The 26,928-nt window shown below is 43.7% G+C and overlaps 1 protein-coding gene across 1 annotated transcript; it reads left to right on the top strand.

The window, feature by feature from the left end:
• GIN1 (gypsy retrotransposon integrase 1) lies at window positions 1–26,928 on the top strand. The gene is given in 9 exon segments (XM_053300923.1): window positions 1–3,954; window positions 4,134–4,274; window positions 8,891–8,960; window positions 8,962–9,079; window positions 12,142–12,447; window positions 14,811–14,996; window positions 15,105–15,267; window positions 18,367–18,672; window positions 24,157–26,928. Coding segments are annotated over 9 exon segments (1,590 nt in total). The 5' UTR covers window positions 1–3,935; the 3' UTR covers window positions 24,438–26,928.

Below are 26,928 nucleotides of genomic sequence, written 5' to 3'. Positions count from 1 at the left end.
TACATCCCTAATAGCCATATGCTCAATTAGAGCAACTTGAGCCACATTTTGACTGAGTACACTTTGCAATGCAGATTGTAGAGCAGTGAGTGAAGCACAGGTTAGTCTCAAGGCTGGGCATGGAGCTCCTCGCAGCAATCACCAAGAAATATTACATACAAAGAGAGAGAGCTGCCACTATCCATTTTTCACCCCAACACTATCTCGTAAACAAAACAAACCACAACTCAAGGAAGGAAGGCACCCAAGTTTTGCCTTTTTTCAATCTGAGATCTAGCAAAACTAGATAGTTATAGCAGCAGTAGCACAGCATATTATACTCAGGGCTGAGAAAACCACAAAAACCTCCCCTCCTGTCCTACAGTCCTAGTAAAGGTAAAGTGTGCCATCAAGTCGATTTCTACTCCTGGCGCCCACAGAGCCCTGTAGTTTTCTTTTGGTAGAATACAGGAGGGGTTTACCATTGACTCCTCCCGCACAGTATGAGATGATGCCTTCCACTTCTTCCTGTATCGCTGCTGCCTGATATAGGTTTTTCCCATAGTCTGGGAAACATACCAGCGGGGATTCGAACCAGCAACCTTCTGCTCATTAGGCATTTCCCCACTGTGCCACTTAAGGTGATGTACCTAGTACTTAATCCCTTCCTCAAATGAGGCCCTATTTAAAGAATTCAAACCTGACCGGGGGGGGGGTGGTGCTTAGCTTCTGGCGTTTTCTGCAGGAATCTCACCAGGTGCTGCTTCTGAGGCACTCAGGCTGAGCAGACACTGGTAATAGTTGGGGGCAGGGCTGGTTGGCACCAGGTGGGCACCCACCCCAAAAAAGCAGAAAGGAAAAAGCTGGGAAGGAGGAAACCCCTGCAAATACCAGGGAAATACCAGAGAGAAAGAAATCACATAATACACCAGCCTACAAAAACAAAAAAATGAAATTTAATCCAGACACAGAGCAGCAGTAATGGTGCCGTTTGGGGCTGCAAAAGGAAAAGGTAAAACAGCACAGCACCCCAATTATTAAAGCCACTAGGGGCTGGCTAAAAGTAGAAGAAGAAATCCACAAAAGGAAAAAGAAAAATCCGCAGCAGCTGCCCCGTTAGGGGGTGGGAGGAGAGAGCCAGGAGGCGCTCTTTGTATCTTTCTCCACTGGGCCAGACAGATCAGGCCTCCACCACCCATCTGCTCTCTGCTGCTGCAGTTTCTCTCTGACCCTTCTTCTGATATATCCTCTTGCCTCTTCAAGAGAGGCACAGTATAAAGGGCTCTCTCTGCCTCCCACTCCCCTTAAATACATTTTGAAACTCCTTCCTTTTGGGTACCTCCCTCCCTCCCCCTAGCCAATGGGGCCATGACATATTTGATTTGTTTCATAACAAGCCAACTAAATAGCAAGGAGATCGGAAGCCAATGCCAGAAAACCAGTCAGCAAGGGGAAACCAGGCATCCAGTATGGTGTTCCGAGTTCGAAACAGACCCTTTATTTTAAAAACGGCCCGATTTGAGATATTTCACCACTGAAACATTCTGCACATCCCTAGTTGTTTGCTACTGTGACCTATTTACCTTTGAAATATAGTGTGAAAGCTCACATTGTAGCTCTGTTAGGCTAGGTCATGCTTGTGAAACTAGCTTTTGAATGAAGTCCAAGGACGAAGGGCAAAATGTATAGCCGCAAAGAATAAGAAGTTGTGTGTACTATGTCTGTGTTAAGAGTCCGAGCTTCTGCAAATGTTGATAGTTACAGATATTCATGGGTAGTCATTTAAAAAATGGAAAATGTTTTCTAATAATAGCATTATTATTCACCAACCATGTGAGATGTGTCATTGTTGTTCCAACTACTAAGATGTCCTTTCATGCAATTTTTGCAGGATAGGATATGAAAACATGGCTGTAAAGATGAATTGTAACTCAGTGGGTAGAGAAGTTTTAAAATGCCTCACTTTGGGCCCTACTTACTCTAATTCTCCTCTCATACATCCTGCTTTTTCAGTCCTCCCTTCATGTGGCTCTCTTGTTTCCCCATTGCCTCATCCTTGCCTCCTGACCCAGCTACTTCCACCCCACCTTGTCCCCAGTTTCCTCCCCAGTCCCCACAAGCTTGCCGCATACCAGCTTTCTTTCCTTGCCCCTTCTGTTTTTTGGGAGCTCTTGAGGCAATGACACGAGGTACAGCATTTTCTTATCTCTATTTCCTCTAAGGTCCTGGAGGTCCTTTTAACTGACAAACTTACATATTTCTGCAAACTTATATATTATATACTTACATATTTCTGCATACCTAAATAGCACGCACATGGCCTACGTGCATGCGTGGTCAGCATGGTGCTGTTGTTGTGAACCAAGCCTGATTTTGTGCTCAGGAGATAGCAGATGAAATTAGTCTGGCTTCACCAGTGTCACAAAGTGACCATTTCTTTTATACGGTGACCATGTATAGTCTGAGCGCAAGAAAGAAAGGAGATCAAAGCAAGCCTAAATGATTCAATGGGCTTTATTGAGTATAAAAGAATAACAACATCAATCTAGCTGAGCAGAAAACAGAACAATCTATCGGTATTACTAACAATATTTCAACCATAGCCAGCAACAATATTCACCCAGTGTTCCTAACTAACATATGTGTGTGTATTAAATCTATGTAGAGCCTAATATAATTCAGATATAGATGGAAAAAGGACGGCGGGTAAGGAAGGTTGAGGACTGGCATGGGTTGGGGAGATCAGGAATTAGTAGAGGGAAGAGGGGGAAGGCGAAGAAGGGGAAAGGATGGAGGGATCCAAGGCTTGTGGAGCAGCATATTACCAGGGCCAGAGGCTTGAAAGCGGTGGCTTTCAGCTGAAGGAGAGAGGCTGTAGCTGGAGACAGGAGCTTGGAAGTGAGGTCAAGCAGTCAATTTGCTCAGAGCGAGGCAGGAGTGAGAGCACTATGGCTGGGGAAGTCTTGACTTCTCACTGTGCAGCAGAAGTCACAGACAGTTCCTGTCGATGGACAGAGTTCCTGCTTGTTGCCCCGCGGCTTAGCAGCAAACTCTGGGATGGCTCTTGAGCAAGTATGCTTGTTAGGCAAGATTGCTGCCTCTGTCCAGTAAGCCTCATTCTTTACAGTTGTATCTTCCTTTGATCTCCATAGATTCAAAATATGCTCACCCTTCCTGGGTCCCCCAAAAGGTGACAATTTGCTGTTACCTTCTGTAGATTGTCTTTTAATTATTCCGGATATTAGCCCAGTCCAGGGAGATCTGAATCCCATCTTCTGTAAGCTGATACTTAGGGGAGAGACATTCTACTTTGCCCAAAGCAAATCTGCATCTCTGAGCTGTAAATGGGCATCTTCTCTTGTCCCCAGATTTCTGGTGCTTGGTCCCAGAAGGTGTTAAAAGGTGTTAGTAAAGTAAGAACTAAAATCTATAGGTGTTTTCTTTGTGTGCATTTACCTAGAGTGGAATTTCTATAGACAGCAACTGAGTGTCCCCTTTGGGCATAGCAGAGCAATTATTGACAAGGATTAACATAGACCTTGCAGGAGGAAGTGAGAGCTCAGCTTCTCACTTCTTCCAGACATTATCTGATAATGGGTTAGATTTTAACATTTTGATCACTCAGTCCTGGCCTTTGTGTTTCTTTGAATACCCATTTCACAATACAGTGCTGGGTTGCCTCTTTCTTCGCAGAGCAGTTAGCAGAGGCAGTCATGAGACCTGGGTGTCAGTCCACCTTGAGTTCAGGCATTAATTCATTCCTTAATAAAATGGAATCAGACACAGGCCTGAATTCCATATAATTCTGGGTTGGTACCTCTGGGTCTAATGTTGGGGTCAGGGGGTCCCCAACACTGTTGCCCATGCAAATGGCTTCTGCGCATGTGTGGAGGCTATGTGCATGCTGGTGCCACACGCGGGCTGTTAGAAGTAGCACCATCGCTGCATGAAGCTGCATGAGGTGGTGGAGAGCAGGTAAGGATCTGCTGTACTCCCTTTTAAAGGTGCTGTTTGCCTTTCCCTCCCCAACCCCTCCAGTGGTGCCTTAGAGCACCAAACCTCCCCATCTTATAGTTAGTTTTACTGAGATTCAGAGTTTAACAAGTGTAATAATAATACATTTCTATAACTTGTAATTATTTATCTCTGAACAGCAATGGTCTGTAGTGGCAAGAATGGTGGGCTCCATCTGAAACAGATTTCTTATTACAAACAAACAGGCGGATATCACCCCACAACATTAGCAAGTGAAAGAAGTGGAATAAGAAGAGCAGCCAAAAAGTTTATTTTCAAAGGTAAAATAACATAATGTTCTTGGAGCTTCATGCAGGGGTGGTCCAAGACATTTGTGCACCTGAAGCAGGTGCCAAATGCGGCTTCCCTTTGTATTGCCTGCCCCCCGCCAGGGTTCAAAGTTAGTTCCTGTTGAGAAGAGGCGGCTGCTTGCTAGCAGTTCCCATGCTCATCGCCCCATGCCCCCTTTGAAAGCGTGCTGTAGGGACTCTCGATCTGGTCCTTGCAGCAGACTTTCAAATGAGTGTGTAGCGATGAGAGTAGGATGTCAACAGGCAGCCTCCTGTGGTTGCTGTGCACCTGTTTTTTCTTCTTCCACTTTTCCCTTCTTTTGGCAGTCCAACCTTTGTTGGTGCACAGAGTGCAATGGGGAACTGTTTCCCTTCTCTCCTTCCTTTGCTGACCCTGGATCTTGTTCTTTCCCTTCTTCCCAGTGCACAGAGCACACTGGAGAGTGTTTTTCCATCTTCTAGCCTCTTTTCCTTTTTCAGAGCCCTGAGCCCCCTTTGAAACCCCAAGTCCAGTCTTTGCAGCAAGCTTTCAAAGGGGCATGCAGTGGCCAGAGGAGGCTGCCAACAGGAAGCCTCCCCTGCTCCAACAAGTAGCTCAGTGTGCACCCATTTCTCTTCCCCTCCACCCCACTCCACCTTTTCCCTCTCTCTTTCTCCTGCCAGCTCCCAAGAGGTCCCTTCCCCCCCCCCCCGCCCACCTTCTGTCCCTTCTTTATTCCCCCCCCCATGTTTCCTTACCTGCGGGGAAGGATAGTAGCAGTAACTGCTGCCAGGAACAGCAAGGAAAATAGTGGTGGCAGTGCAGATCTGAGTGGCAGTAATGGCATGGGTGGCAGTGGATATTTTGCTGCTGCAGGCAAGCACAAAGGATATGCCCCTGGCTTCATGGCACTACAATGTATTTTGGGTAAGAATTTATAGTTTAGAATGCTGTGGCCACACAATATTTGGCTCAGTTGATGCTTAACAAATGTGAAGTAGTAGTTGTATATGCAAAATAAAATTAGATTTTATTCTGCTCTAAAGACATTAAGAAAACTAAAATTTTGCGTACCAATGATACAATTCACAATGAATGCTTCATTATAATCCAAGTAAGACTTGAAAAACTTGACATGGAGAGGCAGAAGTATCTATTTCAGGATCATGTGGAAAATATTACCTTTTGGCCTTTTACATTATATACCCCTTCTTTTCTTTCCAAAGATGTAGTGTAGCTTACAATAGGGATGTGCATGAACCTGTTCGGAGGCCCTTTTACAGGCCTCCGAACAGGTTCGAACAACTGGTGGTTTGGCCAGTTCGAAGGCAGGGGGATACCTTTAAGGGCGGGGGACGGTGCTGTTAGCATTCCCACCATGTTTCCCCTGCCAGCACTATACTTCAAAAGGTTCTGGCGGGGTGGCAGCATACCTCCCTGTCGCCCCGTTGCCTCATCGGACCGGAAGTGACAGGAAGTACCCAACGTGAATGCACGCGTCGCGCTCACGCACCCATTGGATGTGCGCAATGTATGCACGCGTGCAATGTGGTCACCACATCTAAAAAAGGACATTGTAGAACTGGAAAAGGTGCAGAAGAGGGCAATCAAGATGATCAGGGGCCTAAAGCACCTTTCTTATGAGGCAAGGCTACAACACCTGGGGCTATTTAGTTTAGAAAAAAGACGACTGCGGGGAGACATGATAGAAGTCTATAAAATCATGCATGGTGTGGAGAAAGTGGATCGAGATAAATTCTTCTCCATCTCACATAACACTAGAGCCAGGGGTCATCCCATGAAATTGATTGCCAGGAAATCTAGGACCAACAAACGGAAGTACTTTTTCACACAAAGCATAATCAACTTGTGGAATTCTCTGCCACAAGATGTGGTGACAGCCTACAACCTGGATGGCTTTAAGAAAGGTTTGGATAACTTCATGGAGGAGAGGTCTATCAATGGCTACTAGTCAGAGGGCTATAGGCCACCTCCAGCCTCAAAGGCAGGGTGCCTCTGAGTACCAGTTGCAGGGGAGTAACAGCAGGAGAGAAGGCATGCCCTCAACTCCTGCCTGTAGGCTCCCAGCGGCATCTGGTGGGCCACTGTGTGAAACAGGATGCTGGACTAGATGGGCCATGGGCCTGATCCAGCAGGGCTGTTCTTATGTTCTTATGTGTGCTTGTGCGTCGACCACTTACTATAACTTCCGGTCCAATGGGGCAGCACAGAGGTTAGCTGCCACCTGGTGTCGTGCCCCCACCCGAGGACATTGGAGAGGAGTGGGGGGCAGGGGACTTACTAGAAATTTGGGAGGTGCCCGAAGAGGAGTAGGCTGGTGATTTGAATGGGGAAGTAGTTGAGACAGGCCAGGGCGAGTGCTTGTCACAGGAGGAGCCAGCAGGGCCAGGTGATCTTGGGAGAGAAGGGTCAGGATCTGAGCCAGAGATTGAACGGCCACTATCTCCTCGAGGACGCAGGCAGGAAAACCATCAACAGCAGGTGAGGGAATTTCGGAGAAGTAGTCAACTGACAAGAAGGCAGCAGGAGCCAGATTGAATCTATGGCAGCTGGCGGGGTGGAGTGTTGATTAAGTGCACGTGGCTGCTAACTATAAATTTGGCATTGAACAAACTGTGCCTTGAACAAACTGCTGGAAACAACACATCTAATCCGCTTGGAGCTTTGGTCGGAGAGTTTGTGACTCTGGTGTTTGGGCTTCTGAAGTTTACTAGAAAGCCTGGGTTACCAGATATGTACTGGGTGTATGATGCTTTCACTCCTCGTTTCTGTATTCATGGTGAGACTGTTAAAACTTATCCTTTATCACTAAAAGCTGAAACTTGAGCTACAATTCCAACTGGCTATTGTGTCATAAATCTCTGGTCAGCTTCTTCAGTAGAGTGAGTGTGTGACACCCAGCAGGACCCTTTTGAAGTGTAGCACCGGTGGGGGATACGTGGTGGGAGGGATAAGAGCACCCTCCCCCACCCTTAAAGGTCCCCGCCCCTGCCTTCGAGCCACCCCCGCCAGTTCCGTGCACATTGCTAGCTTATAATAATTTTAAAAACCATATCAAACAGAATCATGAAAATACACCAAAACAATAAAAAACTCATAAGCAGCTACAATAGCTACTAAAACAAAGCCACAATTGACCCACAATTAAGGACCCTGATAAGGGAAGTAGAAGGTTATAGGTAGGCACAGAATGGCACAGAAACTCTCTTAGAAATAAATGGTCTTAAGTGCACTTAACTCGATATTGGAATGTGGTCCATTTTCAAATACAATTCACCTTCACAATACCTTTCTTGAGATAAATGACCTCAGAACAGTAGTACATCTGCTTGTCACCTCCACACTTGATTACTGCAATGCTCTCTATGTGGAGCTGCCTTTGTACATAGTCCAGAAACTGCAGTTAGTCCAGAACAGAGGCGTATCTAGGGGAAATAGTGCCTAGGGCAAGCACTGAAATTGCGCCCCCTGTCCAAACATCTGACACCCATCTGATTCTCTGTACATAGTGCCAAACTGAATATGTGAACAGTGACTTATATTATATTAATTTTAAAAAAAATTAAAAAATTAAAAAAAATTACCCGTAGCCCCTTTGGGGGGCTTCCTAAAGGCTGTGGGGGGGTCTGCAAAGGTTTCCCCTCCCCTCTCTGGCCTCTAGGGCCTCGCAGGGACCATTTCAGCATGTGCAGTGGCCTTTTTTTTTAAAAAAAATTTAAATGGCCACTGAAAACAAAATGGTGACTGTGCATGCTCAAATGGCCTCTGCGAGGCCTGGCATGGCCTAGGGCCTTACAGAGGCCATTTGAGCATGCGCGGTGGCCATTTTGTTTTCAGCAGCCATTTTAATTTTTTTTTTAATTTTAGAAAAATGGTGCCCCCCTTCAAGTGGCGCCTGGGGCACGTGCCCTGCCTGCCTTACCCCTAGATACGCCACTGGTCCAGAATGTGGCAGCCAGGTTGGTCTCTGGGTCATTTCGGAGAGACCATATCACTCGTATCTTTAAGATCTACACTGGTTGCCGATAAGTTTCCGGGCAAAATACAAGGTCTTGGTTATAACCTATAAACCCCTAAATCGCTTGGGCCCTGGGTATTTAAGAGAATGTCTTCTTCTCTATGGACTACACTGCCCATTGAGATCATCTGGAGAGGTTCGTCTGCAGTTGCCACCGGCTCATCCAGTGGCTACTTGGGGACGGGCCTTCTCCATTGCTGCCCCGAGGCTTTGGAACACAGTTTCTGCTGAAATAAGAGCCTCCCCATCTCTTACAACTTTTAAAAAGGCAGTCAAGTCACATTTGTTCACCCAGACTTTTAATTAGATACTGTTTTAACTGTGTTTTGTTGTAAACTGACTAGAGACTTGCATTTTGGGTGGTAAACAAATGCGTTAAATAAATAAACCTGCCCTATTCTGGAAAAGTAGAAGCTGAGATTATACCATTCCAAAATTCCCTTGCCTCCAAATCCTGCTGACTGTACTAAGAGTAATTTGATTTTTGTTCAGAATATATGGCAAGAAATAGTCTTGAACCAGCCTAACTGGGTGAAAGTGCCATCAATAGCATGAAATAACACTGTTTATTTAAATGTCCTCTTTCAGACAATAAGCTGTTCTATGTGGGAAAAGACAAGAGACAAATGCGACGGGTAATTGTTTCAGATGAAGAGAAAAGTGTTAGAAAGATGCCATGAAAATCCTGCAGGTGTTCATCATGGCATATCAAGAACACTGACCTTAGTGGAATCTCAGTACTATTGGACATCAGTAACCAGCGATGTCAAACAGTGGGTATGGGTCATGCTGACACAATTTCTTGTCTGTGTTAGTGAATTCTCCTCTCTGATGATAGCAATGGCTATCTATATGTTGTTTAAATCCTATTTGCATTTACAATATGGTGTTCACCATATAAACCTTTGATGGTGTTTACAATATTATTGTAGAAGAAATTTGTAGGGCTTGTCCCTTGCATGGCTACACAGCTTTTATCAATGTATTTTCCTTTAAGTGAAGGGTTTGAGAGACAGTGAAGGCCTGTTCTTTGATCATAGCACAGAAAGTTTGCTAGGGTGATCTATGCTGACATCCGTGCTGGCATAATGACCAAAAATGTGCTGTTATATCAGCATTAAAAGTATATAGCATCCAGTATTGTAGGCAGATAATGCAGATTTTTTGGAGTTCCAGGACTGTTTTTACAGACTAATGATCCAATGACAGGTCCTATATACTGTAGAGATACCATCCTTTCCTGGGTGCTATCATGATCACTAAGATCTGCCTAGTGGGTCCTGTGAGCAAAGTCATTCATGCACCATGTTAGAGCCCAAAGTGTGCACATGCATAGGCACACACCTTTGCAGTAACTGTAACATTTTTATAGAACTGCCTTCCCTTGAAGAACATAAGAACAGCCCTGCTGGATCAGACTCAAGGCCAGTCTAGTCCTGTTTCACACAGTGGCCTAGCAGATGATTCTGGGAAGCTCACAGGCAAGAGATAAAGGCATGCCCTCTCTCCTGCTGTTGATCCCCTGCAACTGGTACCCAGAAGCATCCTGCCTCTGAGACTGAAGATAGTCTATAGCCATCAAGGCCTGTTCTCCATGAATTTGTCTAAGCCCCTTTTAAAGCCATTCAAGCTGGTTGCCATCACCACATCCCATGGCAGAGAGTTCCACAGTTTAATTATGTGCTGTGTGAAAAAGTACTTCCTTTTGTTGGTCCTTTATTTCCTGGCAATCAGTTTCATAGGATGATGCCTGGCTCTAATGTGGTGAGAGAGGGAGATAAATATCTCTCTCTCTCTCTCTCTCTCTCTCTCTCTCTCTCTCTCTCTCTCTCTCTCTCACTCCATGCACAATTTTATAGACTTTTATCATGGCTCCCCTTTTTTCTAAACTACGAAGACCCTGCTCTAGGCCCCTGCTCATCTTGGTTGCCCTCTTCTGCACCTTTTCCAGTTCAACAATGTCCTTTTTTTGATGTGGTGACCAGAATTGTACACAGTACTCCAAATGTGACTTCACCATGGATCTGTATAAAGCCATTATAATATTAGCAGTTTTATTTTTAGTCCCCTTCCTAATTCTCCCTAGCATGAAATTTGCCTTTTTCACAGCTGCTGCACACTGAATCGACACTTTCAATGAGCTGTCCACCACAACCCCAAGATCCCTCTTCTGGTCAGTGACAGACAACTCAGTCCCCATCAGTGTACAAGAAAACGTTTAAGATGCAGTTAACTAAGGAGCTCCTTACCTGCTGTCCCCCACCCCACCCTCACCGGTGCTTGTTTTAGAAACAGCCTCACTTGACGTTAACACGCACATAGCCAGGGTGCACGCACGCTGGCCATTTGCATGGTCAGCAATGCAGTGCCAACCATGCAAATGGCTGGCTCGTGTGTGCCCCAGCCATGTGTGTGCCAATGCCACACAGGGCTGCAGCCCTGCATGGCTGTTTCTAAAACAAGCGTCGGCAGGGAGGAAACGGCAGGGTCAGGGTGAGCAGGTAAGGAGCTCCTTGTCTGCATCTTAAAGGTACCCTGCCCTGTAAAGGAGTGAACAAACAGCTCATGCACATCCCCACCTTCAACCACTTACCAATCCACATGTGAACCTTCCCCCATATCCCATGACTGCTAAGTTCACTCAAGAGCCTTTGATGAGGAACTTTGTCAACAGCTTTTTTAAAGTCCACGTATACTATTGGTCACCATTATTACCACATTCCTATGGACAGTCTCAAAGAACTCAGGAGGTTAGTCAGGCAAGACGTACCTTTGCAGAAGCCACTTTCGTTCTCTTTTAGCAAGACCTGTTCTTCTATATGTTTAACAATTTTATCCTTAAGTATGGTTTCCATCAATTTACCTAAAACAGACATTAAGCTAACTGCCCTATATTTTCCCAGATCCCCCCTGGATTCCTTTTTGAAAATTTATATTATTTTGGCTACTTTCCAGTCCTTTGGTACAGAGCCTGATTATAGGGACGATACATAGTTTTACTAGGAGATCAGCAATTTCACATTTGAGTTCCCAATGGAACACCTAGAGGCTACATTGTAAGCTTACCCTAATTCTACTCTGTTTTTGAGAAGCCGTTTTAAACATTTGTCATTGTTGGTACTTGGTGGTGGAGATTAAATAAGGTAGAGTTATTAATTTACTACAGCTTATTTTACGTGTGTTTTTAATGTACCCTGAGCCGTCATGATACAGCAGGACTTTTAACGACAGCATCCACAACAACAACAACAATCTACTTTTGGGTCTTTACATTTCTCAGCAAATGCTTTTATTGCATCCTGGGATAATCTTACCAGTGTTGGTTGTTATATGTGAATGGAATGCATATTAGCTGCAGTAAGCAGCTAAGAGTGGCCAGCCAGAGTAAGTTGATAGCATGTGGCTCTCTGTTCTGAACAAGTTGTCCAGTCACAGCTAAATTGTCATAACGCCAGCAACAATCTCCTTCATGTTAGCCGAAGCAGCTTGATAGGATGTCAAGGTGACATATGCTAGAGAAGCTCTGGCTGTGCTCATCTTTGGCAGCTGTGTTGGTCCTTTGCCCCTTTCAAAAGATAAAATGAAAGCTTCCCTCGGTGATGGGAATAGACCAATGCATTACAGGAAATTCAAGTTGAGTTATATGCCGTTTTTCTCTCTCTGAGCCTTTGTTGTTTGTTGTAACTGGATCTGTTGGATATTTATAGATACTAGTCATAATCGTTTCAGTACAAGGCAATGTAAAATGGTGCAGCTATTTTAAGCCTCTTATTTGAATATCTTTTTGTACCTGAACATCATTTTGCATATTAACACTTGTTTTTATCCCTTCTCCCCAGGAGTATGCTTGCCAGCATTGCAAAGTAGCAAAGAATGTGACCGTTGAAGCCCCTAAATTTCATACTATTAAGGCAGAAGAGCCATGGACTGTAGTTACTATAGAACTAGTGGGACCTTTCAATGCCACCAACAAAAACCATCTGTATGTCATCCTCCTGACCGATGTCTTCACCAAATGGGTTGTGGTTATGCCACTGCATGACCTTTCAGCAGCTGAAGTGGCCAAGGCAATTGTTAATGCATCTTTCTCATATGGACCGCCTCAGAAAATAGCTATAGATCAGGGAGAAGAGTTTGTTCATCAGGTAAAGGGGAAGGGAAGCTTTGCTGTGGGAAAGGATGCTTATTGTATTGGCAGGAAGGGAGAAGCCACAAATGCATTTCAGTACATGTTTTTAAAATGTCTCTCTGAATGAATACACTAAATAATTTTGTACTTTGGGTCTCAAAAGAGAGATTTAGCAGAACAAATCTGGTACCTTTAATAAAACATTTATATTAAAAAAAACCCTCTGATTCTGTTTAATCTTTCAAGCTATGGCCAAAAAGATATGATTGGTTATAAGATCTTCTTCCATCCATCATCCATCATCATGTTTATTTACGGTCATTGACCAAAATTTACATACATAATAATACACATAATATAGTAGTAATATATACATAATATAATCAGGAACATGAACTCATCCTAATCAGCAGTTTCCCGTTTGCATAATCTGGTTTACCATCTGTTGTCTAGCCTTCTTAGCTGCCTCACAGAACTTAGCAACTTTAAATATTACTTCCTCCTGATCTGAGAGCAGATAGTTGACATAAAATGCATCTGGATGACCTGGGAAATCAGTCAGTAATGAGGAAATATAACAAGTTCGTAAGTCCCTATAGAAGAGACAGTGGAGTAAAATGTGAAAGATAGACTCCTGTTCTCCAGAAAGATCTTCTTCATAATTTAGGTTTTTATATTAATAGCTGGGTTTAGTTTTAGGTTGGAGTATGTTAATTATGGCTACTGAGTAGTAATTATGGCTACTAACTGAGAGCCAGTGTGGTGTGGTTGTTAGAGTGCTGGACTAGGACCAGGGAGCCCCGAGTTCAAATCCCCATTCAGCCATGAGACTTGCTGGGTGACTCTGGGCTTCTCACTTCTTTCTCAGCCTAACCTACTTCACAGGGTTGTTGTGAGGAGAAACTTAAGTATGCAGTACACCGTTCTGGGCTCCTTGGAGGAAGAGCAGGATATAAAATGTAAATAACAGTACTAGTACTAGTAGTACTAGTTTGGTGGCTATAATATAGGCCATGTCCAGCCTCAGAGGCAAGATGACTCTAAATACCAGTTGCAGGGGAGCAACAGCAAGAGAGGGAGCATGCCCTCAGCTCTTGCCTGTGGGCTTCTCAGAGGCATCTGGTGGGCCACTGTGGGAACAGGATGCTAGACTAGATGGGCCACGGGCCTGATCCAGCAGGGCTGTTCTTATGTAATTCAGTGCTAGACTAAGTATAAGTTGTTTTATTTTTCAATCTACTTCAGATACAAAAGTGCAATCATTGCAATTATAGCTGTAGATTTATGCAGCTTATACTACTTCATTTATCATTTTTCACCCCAAGTGCTCAAAGCAGTTTATGTTAAATAAATAAATAAATAAAGAGTAAGTAAGTAAGTAAGAAAGATGGCATCACGACAGGACTTGCAATCCAAAAGGAAACCGAAAGTAGACACCAAAAAGAACCACTGGAGGGAGGGATGCTGTGCTGTGCTGGGGTTGCATAGGGATCTTTACAGTGATACAGTATACAAAAGAGATCTTGCAAATTAATTCTGTGTAGTAGCATGTGGATATACCACATTTTTTGTCAGATTGTACCTATATAACTTCTTAAATTAGTACATGACACACACATTTGAATCATTTCCCCCCATATGCTGCCTTCTCCTGTTCTTTCATCTAGAAAAGACCTGGTCCACTCTTAAGTTTATAGTACTTTACCCTGTGTAGTACTTTAATATTCCTCTCAGAAGAACAAAGTATGAATTTGACTACAGTTGCCGTTATTGAGAGCTCAGGGCAGCACCATGAATCTATCATATAACCAAAGTTAGAATTATGACAAGAATTTTTTCTCATTCATATTGCTACATAATTATTTCAGTATAAAATCCACAGGGCATTGATGAAATTTCTTGTGAGTGCACATTTTAATCCGTTATGTGATTAGGTATATCTGGGCCAAAACAATATTAGTGTGTTTGAATAAATTTTAAAAGGTTTCTAGCTCCCATGGTCACTGGAAAAGAATAAGTATGTCTATTAACATGTGCCCTAAACATCTAATATTCTGCACTCTAACTGCATTCAGGTTTCTATAGGGTACTCCTATGTCTACAAAATACCAATGGCGCAGTGGGGAAGCTATCTGCCTAGAGTGCAGGAGGTTGTTGGTTCGAATTCCCGCTGGTTTGTTTCCCAGAACATGGGAAACTCCTATATCGGGCAGCAGCAATATAGGAAGGTGCTGAAAGGCATCATCTCATACTGTGCAGGAGGAGGCAATGGTAAACCACTCCTGTACTCTACCAAGAAAACCACAGGGCTCTGTAGTTGCCAGGAGTCGACACTGACTGAGGGCACAACCTTTCCTTTCCTATATCTTATCTTTACAGATCAACTGTGAGCTGTTTGAACTCTTTGGGACAAAGGAACTAATAATATCGGATTCTCAAACTGATTATGCAAATGAGATTGGTGGGACAATCAGATCTTTCCTTCTCAAATACTGTATGCAACACACCAGAGACTGAGATGATCACTTACCAGCTATTGCATATGCTTTCAACTTGATTCGCTCGGTATGTATGGACAACATTGTACCTCTTGTGTGAGCTGGAACTGAATGTTTAGTATCACAAAGTCGCAAATAAATACAAAGCCTGTAATTTTTTTTCTGTTTGAAATAGGAAACTAACCAGAACACACCCTATTTCCAAATGTTTAATCGTAAGCCTTACATGCCTTCAACTTTAAGTGTGGTTCAAGGAGAGAGTGACTGCATGTTCACCAGAATCCTAACTGCAATTAAACAAACTGAAACTAGAATGCAGGAAAGAACAGCTTCAAGTTGCCAGGTAAACTTCTCCCCATCCTTCATTTTAAAAAAAGCCTGAATTGAGAGAGGAATAATACTAGCCTACATCCTGATTAGGGCTGTGGGTGGACAAAAAGAAGCACACATGCAATGGTGCAGGACTTGAGCACACGGGGGGTTTTCGCCTCTCCTTCTCTCGGAAGTGCTGTGTGCTGCCTGAAATTATGTCCTTGAGTGTCACACAGTCCGCCGAATCATGCTTTTGGGTGGCACGGAGTACTTCCAAGGGAAAGTCCTCCCCCACACACACACTCACACACACTCAAGTGTCCATCAGTGTTCCCTCTAAGTTGGGGACATGTGCACGCATGTCCTTTGATATCCGCTTAGTTAATTTTAGAGCCCGCTTTGGTTGAATAAGGAAGGCCCATTCTGAATTCACATGCGCACACACTGCTTTGATACTTCCGCACATAGATACTCATTCCACACATAGATTAAAAAAAATTAGAACACTGGTATCCATGCTACTGAAGTGGGACTGCAGCCACTAAGTGCATGCTCTCGCTCTCTCTCTCTCTCTTTTTTTTGCTTGCATGCATGCAGTCTTAAGATGTTTGCCATTGTCGCATCACTATGTCTCCAGTGTGAAAGTGCTCACCTGAGCCCCATATGCATGGAGAAAAAATGTATTCTTTGCAGCGCAGAAGTGTGAGACTGTCCAACACAGAACCAGATTCCCTTTTTATTGAAGATGAACCAGGCTGACAGAGACAAAATTTGAGATGTTATAGGTAAAACACAGCCAGCTTGATTCAGAGACTTCATTCAGAAAACAAGAAAATCAGCCATTCCTTGTAGACATATTTAGTCCACAATGTCATACGATAATACAGTTCATATTTTAAATGTACACTATGATTTGCTTCATAGGTCATAAATTGAATAACATCAGCTGTTCACTTGATCCAGCCTTGTACATGCAGACCCAGTGGGCCAACATCCAGAGCAAGAAACTGCGTGCAGGATGAGCACTCTTGCACTAGCACAAGAGGACAGCTTAGTTGCACTAAAAATGGGGATTGCGAAAAATCACCATAGCACTCTTGCATATAAGTTCCCATTGAAATTAATGAGGTGTGCTGCCGTTGTACAGTTGTTATACAACCACAAAACACTACTCTGGAATGCAAGTACTCTAGAATAGTATTTCCTTGCAAATATTTAATTTTATAAAAGCTCAAATATTATACAACATTCACATTGTCTAATACATAACCCAAAATGTGGGGAAATTATGGATTTTGTCCAGTAAGGTACCTATTTTAATTTCCTGCCCAGGAAATTTTAATAAAAAAGAATGAGATGTTTCCCAAGAAATATAAGTCTTATGACTTAAAGACTAAACACTTTTTTTAAAAAAAATGGCATTCATAGTCAATGAGGCGCTTCACACGATTGGTGTGAAGTGCCATTTGGGTTAGTGCAGGAGAGCAGGCTTAGCCTGCTCTCCCCACACACGAGCAGGGAGCCACCCACACGATTTCCAGCTCTGTCATGGAGCTGGCAGGGGCTGTGGGGATCGGGGGCCAGTTGGCCCCTGTAAGTTCCAGGATGCCCTACACAAGTGCATGGGGCATTCTGAAGAGACCTCCGGGGCCAGGAGGCTTGTTTTAGACTTCTATCAGGGGTCTCCCCATGTGCTGCTGCAGTGTGGAGCCGCGTCACAGCAGCACACGATCAACCAGTACTTTTGGTAGTTTGCTGCCAGGAGCTGAGAGGCTTCCATGATGGCAGACCACCAGGAGAAATCGGGCTAGACTCCCTTAGTCCAATTCCTCTTGGTCGTGAGAATAGCTTCATAGAGCGGTATCTACTTCTTAGATGAGGTTTTTCAAGCTAGAGCCCTGAAACACTGTTCCCAACGGGTCTGTAAAAGTTATACTCTGGACTTTCTGTTTTCCAGTTATAGAGATTGCTAACTTAGCAACTACTAACTCCTCACCACATTCTAAGACCACAATCGTGTGTGGGATAAAGCTGCTTTGAATGGGCATTGGGGCTTCTGTTTAAGCTTCCAGATGTTTAGACTGTAACACAAACTAAGCATTTGCTTGACAAAGGTTCAGCTGTGAGCTGTACTGAAAGCTGTTTTTCTAATTAGCAAAATGGTCTTACAAAGAACTCTTACTATAACTGCTCATGAAGCTTGCCTCTAAAGCGGCTTCTATACTCTGTCCTCAAGTTTTAAACTGCTGGTGTGAATTAGGACTGCTGTCAAAGAAAGAGAGCAAAACATTCAGCCCTAACTGCACGACTGTTTCCCTCTGTCCTTAGTCTCTACTTCAAAAATGGTAGGCTTTGTTCATCTGTTACAGCAAAAACAGAGTCTTCTGAAACCTTCAAGACGTATTTTGCTGCTGGTGTCTATCTTATGATTCTTTTAAGATTGTGAGCCCTTTGGAGACAGAGAGCCATCTTATTTATTTATTTCTCTATGTAAACTGCTTTGGAAACTTTTGTTGAAAAGTGGTATATAAATATCTGTTGTTATTGTAGCATAAGTGCCCATGGACTACTATCTCCTTCATATACCTTTCTGGTCTGAGCAAAAGTTCAGTTAAGCATGCCCCCTCTCTCACCTTTGTATAGGCTTGTAATGTGGAAGCCCTGTTAGCTTGGAGTAGCAAATATAAGATAATTGGTCCCACCAACCCCCAAATGCTTCTTCAGAGTGATTTGCCTAGCTTCCTGAATCCCCACACCTTTAGAATTTATGCTAATGATCCACACAAAAGTCGACTTTGAAGCCTGCCTGAGCTTCATTGTTATCTTCTCATTCAGTTCTGTCAGAGTTGAGGGAAGGGACTTGACAGAATTAGGAGATGGTGTTGATACGGCAAGCGCATTTGCAAATTTATAACATAATGGTACAAGAAACTGTACCAATATTGTTCCTACCAAGTGTGTAGATGATATTTTCCACCTGCTGCTTTTGTCATTTGCTACATCAGCAACCAAGGAGCAGTGTTGGCCAAGGAGATATTTTCTCTGGTTTGTGAGATGTACACTGAAAAAGCACATCAGTCTGTGATGAACTGCACAACCGTAGACCAATAAGCTCTAATTAATAGGTTTCCCCCTCCTTAGAATATGAAAAAAAATGCCTGTGGATCAGCAGAGTGCAAACAAGGTTCACCTGAAGAAGAAGCAGAAGCAGGTGAATCCATTTCTGCTTCAAGTTGGACATGAAGTTCTTAGACAAAAGAAAAATTGGTGGAAAGATGGCCGTTTCCAGTCAGAATGGGTTGGTCCTTGTATAATAGACTATATTACTGATGATGGCTGTGCAATATTAAGAGATGCTGCAGGTCCAAGACTTAAAAGGCCAATCAAAATATCTCATCTGAAGCCATATACAAGAGGATCAAACAAACCAGGTGAATGTCATTTCTATTTCTACTAAATGGCTGCCAAATAATAATCTAGGAGCTGGAGTAATTGCAGTGTGATGTTTCCTAGTCTTATACCTATGCACTGTTCTCAGTGGCATTTGTTTCTTTCAAGTGCATATATGCACATGGAGATTTTTCCAGTGTTTTGAGAAGAGTTGGGAGTTCTGATTTCAGAAATGAAGGTTTTCCTGTCCTTCAGACATTGAGGTCATCCTGTAACTGTATAAACCCACACTGCCCTTCTGCCTGTTGAGGTACCAAGCACTTCCACATACAGGACACACAGAGGGTGTTCTCATGAGCAGCCCAATCAGTCAGTCAGTCTTTATTACAGTCTTTGACCAATAACACAACATCGAAAACAATATAAAAATTTAAACATATCCATATTAATAACATAACTGTACATTGGATCTAACCATTAGTGAGCAGAGTGCAACGAACTCACATTGCAGAACAACAGAATTTTGCAACTGTGTGTGTGATAGATGAATTCACATCTATTAGCAAATATTTTATGTAGAATTCATCCGCTCGACCTGGCAGATTATGTAAAAAAGGGTAAATTAACCTTCACCTAAGGTCTAAAGACACACCGCAGGAGCACATGTACGACTTTATAGCAACGATTTTGGGGCGGCAGCGTTCCTCCCTGCCACCCCTGCCCCCTCGTTGCCCATCAAAAGCAGAAGTTGAGAGCACACATGTTCCCGTTGCGGTGTGTGCACCTGTCGCCACCGCCATGTGCACCTCACACGTTGCGTGCGCACGCAACATGTGATGTGTGCGCGGCGGCGGCAGCAACGGGTGCACGCGTGCCATGATGGGAGCATGTGTGCTCTCAACTTCTGCTTGTGATGGGCAACGAGGGGGCAGGGGTGGCAGGGAGGAACGCTGCCGCCCCAAAATCGTTGCCATAAAGTCGTGCGCCAGAGGGGGGAAAGCGGCGGGAGGGGTGAGTACTACTCCTCCGCCCTTAAAGCTACATGCCCCCCAGTGCTGGACCGTGCCTCCGTGGTTCCATGCACATCCCTAAAAAAGACTGCATCATCCACATATAAAAGTACAGGAAGCCGTCTATCTGCCAACTTTGGGGCATGTATATCTAAGCCCTGCAGGCACTTGATTAAAGAATTTACATAGATATTGAACAATGAAGGGGCCCAAATGCACTCCTGCTTGACCCCCCCCCCCGATATCCTAATAGGCCTAGATAGCTGGCCCTGCCGGTTGCACCTCAGTCTAAGGTTTGTATTGTCATACAGTTTGATAAGCAGCAGCAAGAGCCTCATCAATCGAGGTGCTACAGAGACCATAGGTATACTCTAGAAATTGAATTGAAGGCTGCCTTAAAGTCTACGAATGCGGCAAATAAGGTAGATTTGGGGGATCTTGTATATTTCTCAACTAGATGTTGTACAAGCAAACAGTGGTCAATCCTAGAATGCCCTGGTCTAAAAACTGCCTGCTCATCTTCCAGGAATTGTTCCTGCCCCAACCAGTCCATGAGTTTCTGATTTAATAGCCTAGCATACATTTTGCTAATAATATTAAGTATGCTTATGGGTCTGTAATTAGATGGAATGTTTCTATTACCCTTTTAAAAAGTAGGTACCACAATTGCCAGACTCCAGTCTTCTGGTATATGTGCTGAGATGTTTATATGGGTAAATAAGGCTGCCAACACTTGTGCCCACCATTCAGGATTAGCCTTGATAATCTCAGCTGGGATAAAATCATTTCCAGAGACAAGAACAGCCCTGCTGTCATGGCCCTTCTAGTCCATCATCCTGTTTCACACAGTGGCCCACCAGATACCCTCTCTCCTGCTGTTACTCCCCTGCAACTGGTACTCAGAGGCATCCTGCCTTTGAGGCTGGAGGTGGCCTATATTCCTCCGACTAGAAGCCGTTGATAGACTACTACTCCATGAAGTTATCCAAACCCTTCTTAAAGCCATCCAGGTGGTAGGCTGTCACCACATCTTGTGGCAGAGAATTCCACAAGTTGATTATGCTTTGTGTGAAAAATTACCTACATTTGTTGGTCTTAAATTTTCTGGCAATCATTTTCATGGGATGACCCCTGGTTCTAGTGTTACGTGAGAGGGAGAAGAATTTCTCTCTATCCACTTTCTCCACACCATGCATGATTTTATAGACTTCTGTCATGTCTCCCCACAGTCGTATTTTTTCTAAACTAAAAAGCCCCAGGTGTTGTAGCCTTGCCTCATAAGAAAGGTGCTTTAGGCCCCTGATCATCTTGGTTGCCCTCTTCTGCACCTTTTCGAGTTCTATAATGTCCTTCTTTAGATGTGTTGACCAGAATTGTACTCAGTACTCCAGGTGCGGCTGCACCATAGTTTTTTATAAGGGCATTATAATATTAGCTGTATTATTCTCATTCCCCTTTCTATTGATCCCTAGCATGGAATTGGCCTTTTTCACAGCTGAGTTGACATTGAGTTTCGCATTGAGTTGACATTTTCAACAAGCTGTCCACCACGACACCAAGTTCCCTCTCCTGGTCAGTCACCGAAAGCTCAGATTCCATCAGCATATACGTGAAGTTGGGGTTTTTCATCCCTATGTGCATCACTTTACACTTGCCAACACTGAACCGCATTTGCCATTTTGTCACCCACTCACTCAGTTTTGAGAGATCCTTTTGGAGCTCCTCACAATCTGTTTTGGATTTCACTACCTGAAAGAGTTTGGTATCATCTGCAAATTTGGCCCATCGCTGCTTACCCCTACTTCTAGCTCATTTATCAATAAATTAAAAAGCACCGGTCCAAGTACAGATCCCTGGGGGACCATACTTCCCTCCAATGAAAATTCTCCATTTATCTCTACCCTCTGTTTCCTGTCCTTCAACCAGTTAGCAATCCACATATGTATTTGTCCCCTTTCTCCCATGACTGCTAAGTTTCCTCAAGAGTCTTTGATGAGGAACTTTGTCGAAAGCTTTTTGGAAGTCCAGATATACTATGTCAACTGGATCACATAGGAACATAGGGAACTGCCATATACTGAGTCAGACCATTGGTCTATCTAGCTAAGTATTGTCTTCACAGACTGGCAGTGGCTTCCCAAGGTTGCAGGCAGGAATCTCTCTCAGCCCTATCTTGGAGGAGCCAGGGAGGGAACTTGAAACCTTCTGCTCTTCCCAGAGCGGCTTCATCCCCTGAAGGGAATATCTTGCCATGCTCACACATCAAGTCTCCCATTCATATGCAACTAGGGCAGACCCTGTTTAGCTATGGGGACAAGTCATGCTTGCTACCACAAGACCAGCTCTCCTCACCTTTATCCACACACTTGTTGACACTCTCAGAGAACTCCAAAAGGTAGGTAAGGCAAGATTTCCCTTTGCAGAAGCCATGCTGGTTCTCCCCCAGCAGGTCCTTTTCTTCTATGTGCTTTACAATTTTATCCTTGAGGATGCTTTCCATCAATTTGCCTGGAACAGACATTAAGCTAACCGGCCTGTGATTTCCCTGGATCCCTTTTTGAAAATTGGTGTTCCATTTGCTACTTTCCATTCTCTCGTACAGAGCCTGATTGTAGGGATAAGTTATATATTTCTGCAGGGAGGTTGGCAATTTTGCTTGTGAGTTCTTTAAGGACTCTTGGATGGATGCCGTCTGGCCCTGTCGATTTGCTAGTCTTCAATTTTTCCAGACAATTTAGAACATCAACTATTGTCACTTCTATCTGACTCAGTTCTTTGCCACTCTTAAGTTAATCGATAAGTTGTTTGACCTCTGCAATCGATACTGGGGGCCAATTCTGAATACTTTCAAGTGAGAGCCATGAGTAGCCAAGACCACGTTAAGGCAGCCAAGTCCAAGCTTGGCTGCCAGTGAGAAACGCTGGGAGCTGGCTGGCTCCTGTTGGTGCCTCAGCGACAAACCCACCAAAGAAGCCCACCAGTTAGCTGAGGTGAAGGGCACGCTGAGCTTAAGGGTGAAACACTGCAGGGCTCCTGGCCGGTACTGGGGGGATCTCCACAATGCACCATGCACTCATACGGTGCATTGTGGGATTTCCAGGGGCTTGGGCGACAGGTTCCAACCCCCGCACCTTCGGGTTGCCTGGGGCAGCCATGTGTCGTGTAGGCATGCCAGGCTCTTCTGCAGGGAATGTCAGGTTAACAAACCTTCCTCCTGCTCTTCCATCCTGGCTCGCAGTCGTGAGAAAAGGCCTCCAGTGTGCTAAAGAATAAGTGGTGCTAAGGTTTGAGAGCCTTGAACATACAATGCTGATAGTTCCAGTGACTTTGAAGAAAGTGATCTGTGCCCTTTGTCCAAAAGGAAGATGTATGCTGAAAAGAGAACTGACAAAATAGGCAACATCATGTTTTTAAAATAATTCTGGTTACCTGATTTTTTTAAAAGCTTAGGAGTAAGAATGTTGTGAAACTGTGTGTGTGTGTGTTTTGATTTTTCTGACTTTTGTAATGTCTTATTTGATCATTGAAGGCAATGTTAATTCACACTCAATGCAAAATGAGATTTCAGAGCACTCTCTCTTTTTTTAACTTAAATCATTCTGCTTAATCTGGTTAGAGAAAATAATGAATAGTTGAATGTCCCCAATGTTGTCTGAAGTACCTGTACTAAGCCTGTCTCCTAAAAAATTCCATTAATTTGTTCCATGGATTAATATCTTCTGTGTTGTCAGTAAACGCTGTAGCTTTTTTGTCCTAGTATAAGGAAGATAATTGAAATATTTAATTTCCATCTCCAATCTAGTTGGAGAAGAGCTCAGCAATTCAATTTTTCTTCAGTGTTATTTCATTTCCTCTAAACTACCACTGAGTCACTCACGGTGATATTTAGAAATGCGCCAACAACTGCACAGTCCAAAGATCTGAATAAGAAAACAAAAATTGCCTGCATTTTGAAGAAACTCTGTACAAGATGTATTGGTTAACTGTATCTAGACCAGTTTTATGAAGAATCTCCTAGATAGAAAAATTAATCAAGGCTTTTACATGCAGATATTTCCATTTACAAATTCCTTTACCCCCAAATTACCCATATTAACCAATGTTAATGTATATGCAAAGGCCTTTGGAATATATAGAAATAACAAAAAGGGAAGCAATGCAAGTAAAATAATTTCCCAATGTATCCGGCCCAGAGCTAATTGTAGTCTCTTTCTCTTCATTGATTTGTTATCCTTTGGGATATATCCCTTCCACATACCCATTGTTTGCAGCCCTTTCTGACCTCTTCATGGGAACCACCAAGGCCTGCCCAAAACCATCATAAACTGGGGTGGGGATGGGAGAATGCCTGTGTTGCTACATTTCCCCCCATCTCCTTGGATTCAGAGGTACATTGTAGATCTTCCATTTGCTTCCTTGTCAGCATAACGGAAGCCTGAACAGTTGAATCTCCTTCTTGTCATGCTCAGGTTTGTCTAAAATGACCTCTAATCAAGTTGTATTTGCCCATTGCAGATGGCAGCTACGTCTGGCAAAATCTCGTCATGATTGACCATGACTATGTTGGTTCACCAGAAACTTCCACTAAGAAAAGTCCACAAGATGTATTCTCTGAAAAAGGAGTTCTTCCTCCTGACCCTGATAATGCCCTTCTGGACAAGGACCATGTACCAGAACGCAGAAGTGGTGCACAGCCAGAATGTACAGATCCAGATACCCCTACGTCGGCTACTACAAATCCAAAGAAGTGGCCTGCAGCTTTCTGGACTCTTCAAAGTAAAATGGAGGTTACTTGAGTCCAGTATAGTGAAGCTTAATTAGAGTAAATGGTACTAAATTTGGCAAAGTCATGTCAAGGATTCTTACCAGCCATGGTTTCCTTTGCTAAGAATTAACGATTGGACTGCTTAGGTTCAGATAAATGACTACTTGTAAAATGATGGTTTAGTCACTGAACACTCTTTTTATCATGAGTAAAAGGAGGCTATGGTGAACACTTACTATACTATGAAGTAGTAAACATACTAGCCAGTCCTCAACAGGCTGATCCCTCATCAAGTAAAACACAGCATCTTATTGTGCATAGGAACATAGGAAGCTGCCATATACTGAGTCAGACCATTGGTCCATCTTACCGTATTGTCTACACAGACTGGCAGAGGCTTCTCCAAGGTTGCAGGCAGGAATCTCTCTCAGCCCTATCTTGGAGATGCCAGGGAAGGAACTTGGAGCCTAGATGCTCTTCCCAGAGTGGCTCCATCCCCTGAGGGGAATATCTTACAGTGCTCACACTTCAAGTCTCCCTTTCATATGCCACCAGGGTGGACCCTACTTAGCTTAAGGGGACAAGTCATGCTTGCTACCAGAAGACCAGCTCTCTTCCCTGAGAGCTGGTCTTGTAGTAGCAAGATTCCCTGAGAGCTGGTCTTGTGGTAGTATAATTCATGCCAAGATTGATTCATGCCAAGATTCCCTGAGAGCTGGTCTTGTGGTAGCATGATTCATGCCAAGTGGACATAGCTTAGTGGTAGAGCTTTGTGTGTAAGTCTCATGTTGAATCCCTTGTACCCGCATAGGAAGCTGGAAATGCCTTCTGCCTGACATCTTAGAGAACTGCTGTCAGAGTTGACAGTAATGGGCTAGATAGGCCAGTTGTCTAACCCCATGCCCTATAAAGGGTCACCTTGCACCAGTGTGTATGTGTATACTTGGCCAGAGCAAGTATGCCAAATTAATGACAAGTTAGACACAGCACTAAGATGTGTCAGAAGCTATGGTGTAACCCATTTATTGAGGGATTTTAGCAGTTTATTGTCAAGACTTGCTGTTTGCTCTCTAGCCCTATGCAGATATGGAATGTGTGGAGAGGAGGAATGCTATGCTTGCTGACAATGCTGCCTAGGCATCTGCATGTTCAGCACTTCTCTGCAAATGACAGCACTGAACACAGAGCAGGTTCAGGTTCCAAAGAATGTGAAGGGAATCCTCCCCACATTCACTGTTACAGAGAGGTACTGAACGCATGGATGACGGGGAGGAATGGCCATTGGCATGGCTGGTTCGATCCCATACCTCTTACTCCCCCCGCACCCCCCCCCACACGTATACATATACACACTCCAGAGTAATGTTTCTCTAGGGTTTCTGTGTGATGTCATAAGGAACATATACAACACCAGAAGATAGAATTCTTTTAGTATTTTGAGAACTCTGAAAGGTGAGGGTTGCCACCTCTTCTGCCTTCAACCACAGACCTAATAAAGCTATTTATGAACTTTCTGTTTTGAAAATTACACATTCTCTTTGGGAGAGGTTGAGAAATAGCTCTTGTGTTTCCTTTTTTCTCCCTCTTTCCCCTCTTGTATTCTCAGTCCCCATGGGAGAAAAAACGTTCTGTCTTCAGAACAAATTTAGCAAATGTTCCATCTGTGAAATAACTAGTTTTGGAAAAGAACCAAGAATATTGTGTGACGTTATGAAAACCATCATAACAGAATAAAATTAATTTTTGCTCTTGGTTTCAACCACTTCCTCTCCCTGGGCCTGACATAGAGGGGAAGTGGGAGCTTTTAGAAATGAACAGAGAAGACCTGCAGCAGATAAGCAGTAGTTTGCCAGCTCACATTGTAGCGAGACCCGTTTCTTGAGATAGTTTGTGTGACGTGGAATAATGCCATTTCAGGATGAAGGACTCTTTACTTGCAGGCAATGCTAAAGTCCATGTCATAACTGGGAAACACTGAGGTTATTCACACAATCAGAACCTCTGTTCTACCCGGGTTTAGGAACTGTGAGTGCGCCCAATTTTCGGTTGGGCTTTCCTCCAATGTTGCTTCCACACAATCACTTCTACCCAGGTTTTCCTCCTACCTTGCTTCCACACAACCAAAAACTGGGAACACACACAGCTCCTAAACCCGGGTAGAACAGAGGTTCTGATTGTGTGAATAACCTCAGTGTTTCCCAGTTTTTGATAGTGTGAATGACCTCAATGTTTTTTTGCAGCACAACACTGTCCCCATGACAGTGTCCATGTTCCTGTGCTAAATCCAGGACATCAGCTTTTGTCCATTGCTTTTGAGAGAAATAATACTTTAAAATATTTATTTAGAACATGATATGAATTCCTTTATTCTGAATAGTTTCATTTCCTCTAGGGTCTTTGTAAGATGTTCTGAATATCCCATTTTCTATGTGACTTGTGCCACCTGGTGGGGTAATTGAATAACTGAAGAGGGGAAATGGAAGAAATACATTCATTTAAAATAAACTTTGGCTTAATCTGTG

This window comes from Hemicordylus capensis, chromosome 2 (genome assembly GCF_027244095.1).
Source record: "Hemicordylus capensis ecotype Gifberg chromosome 2, rHemCap1.1.pri, whole genome shotgun sequence".
In the NCBI taxonomy this organism is placed as follows: Eukaryota; Metazoa; Chordata; class Lepidosauria; order Squamata; family Cordylidae; genus Hemicordylus; species Hemicordylus capensis.
This window is presented reverse-complemented; position numbering and strand designations above follow the sequence as displayed.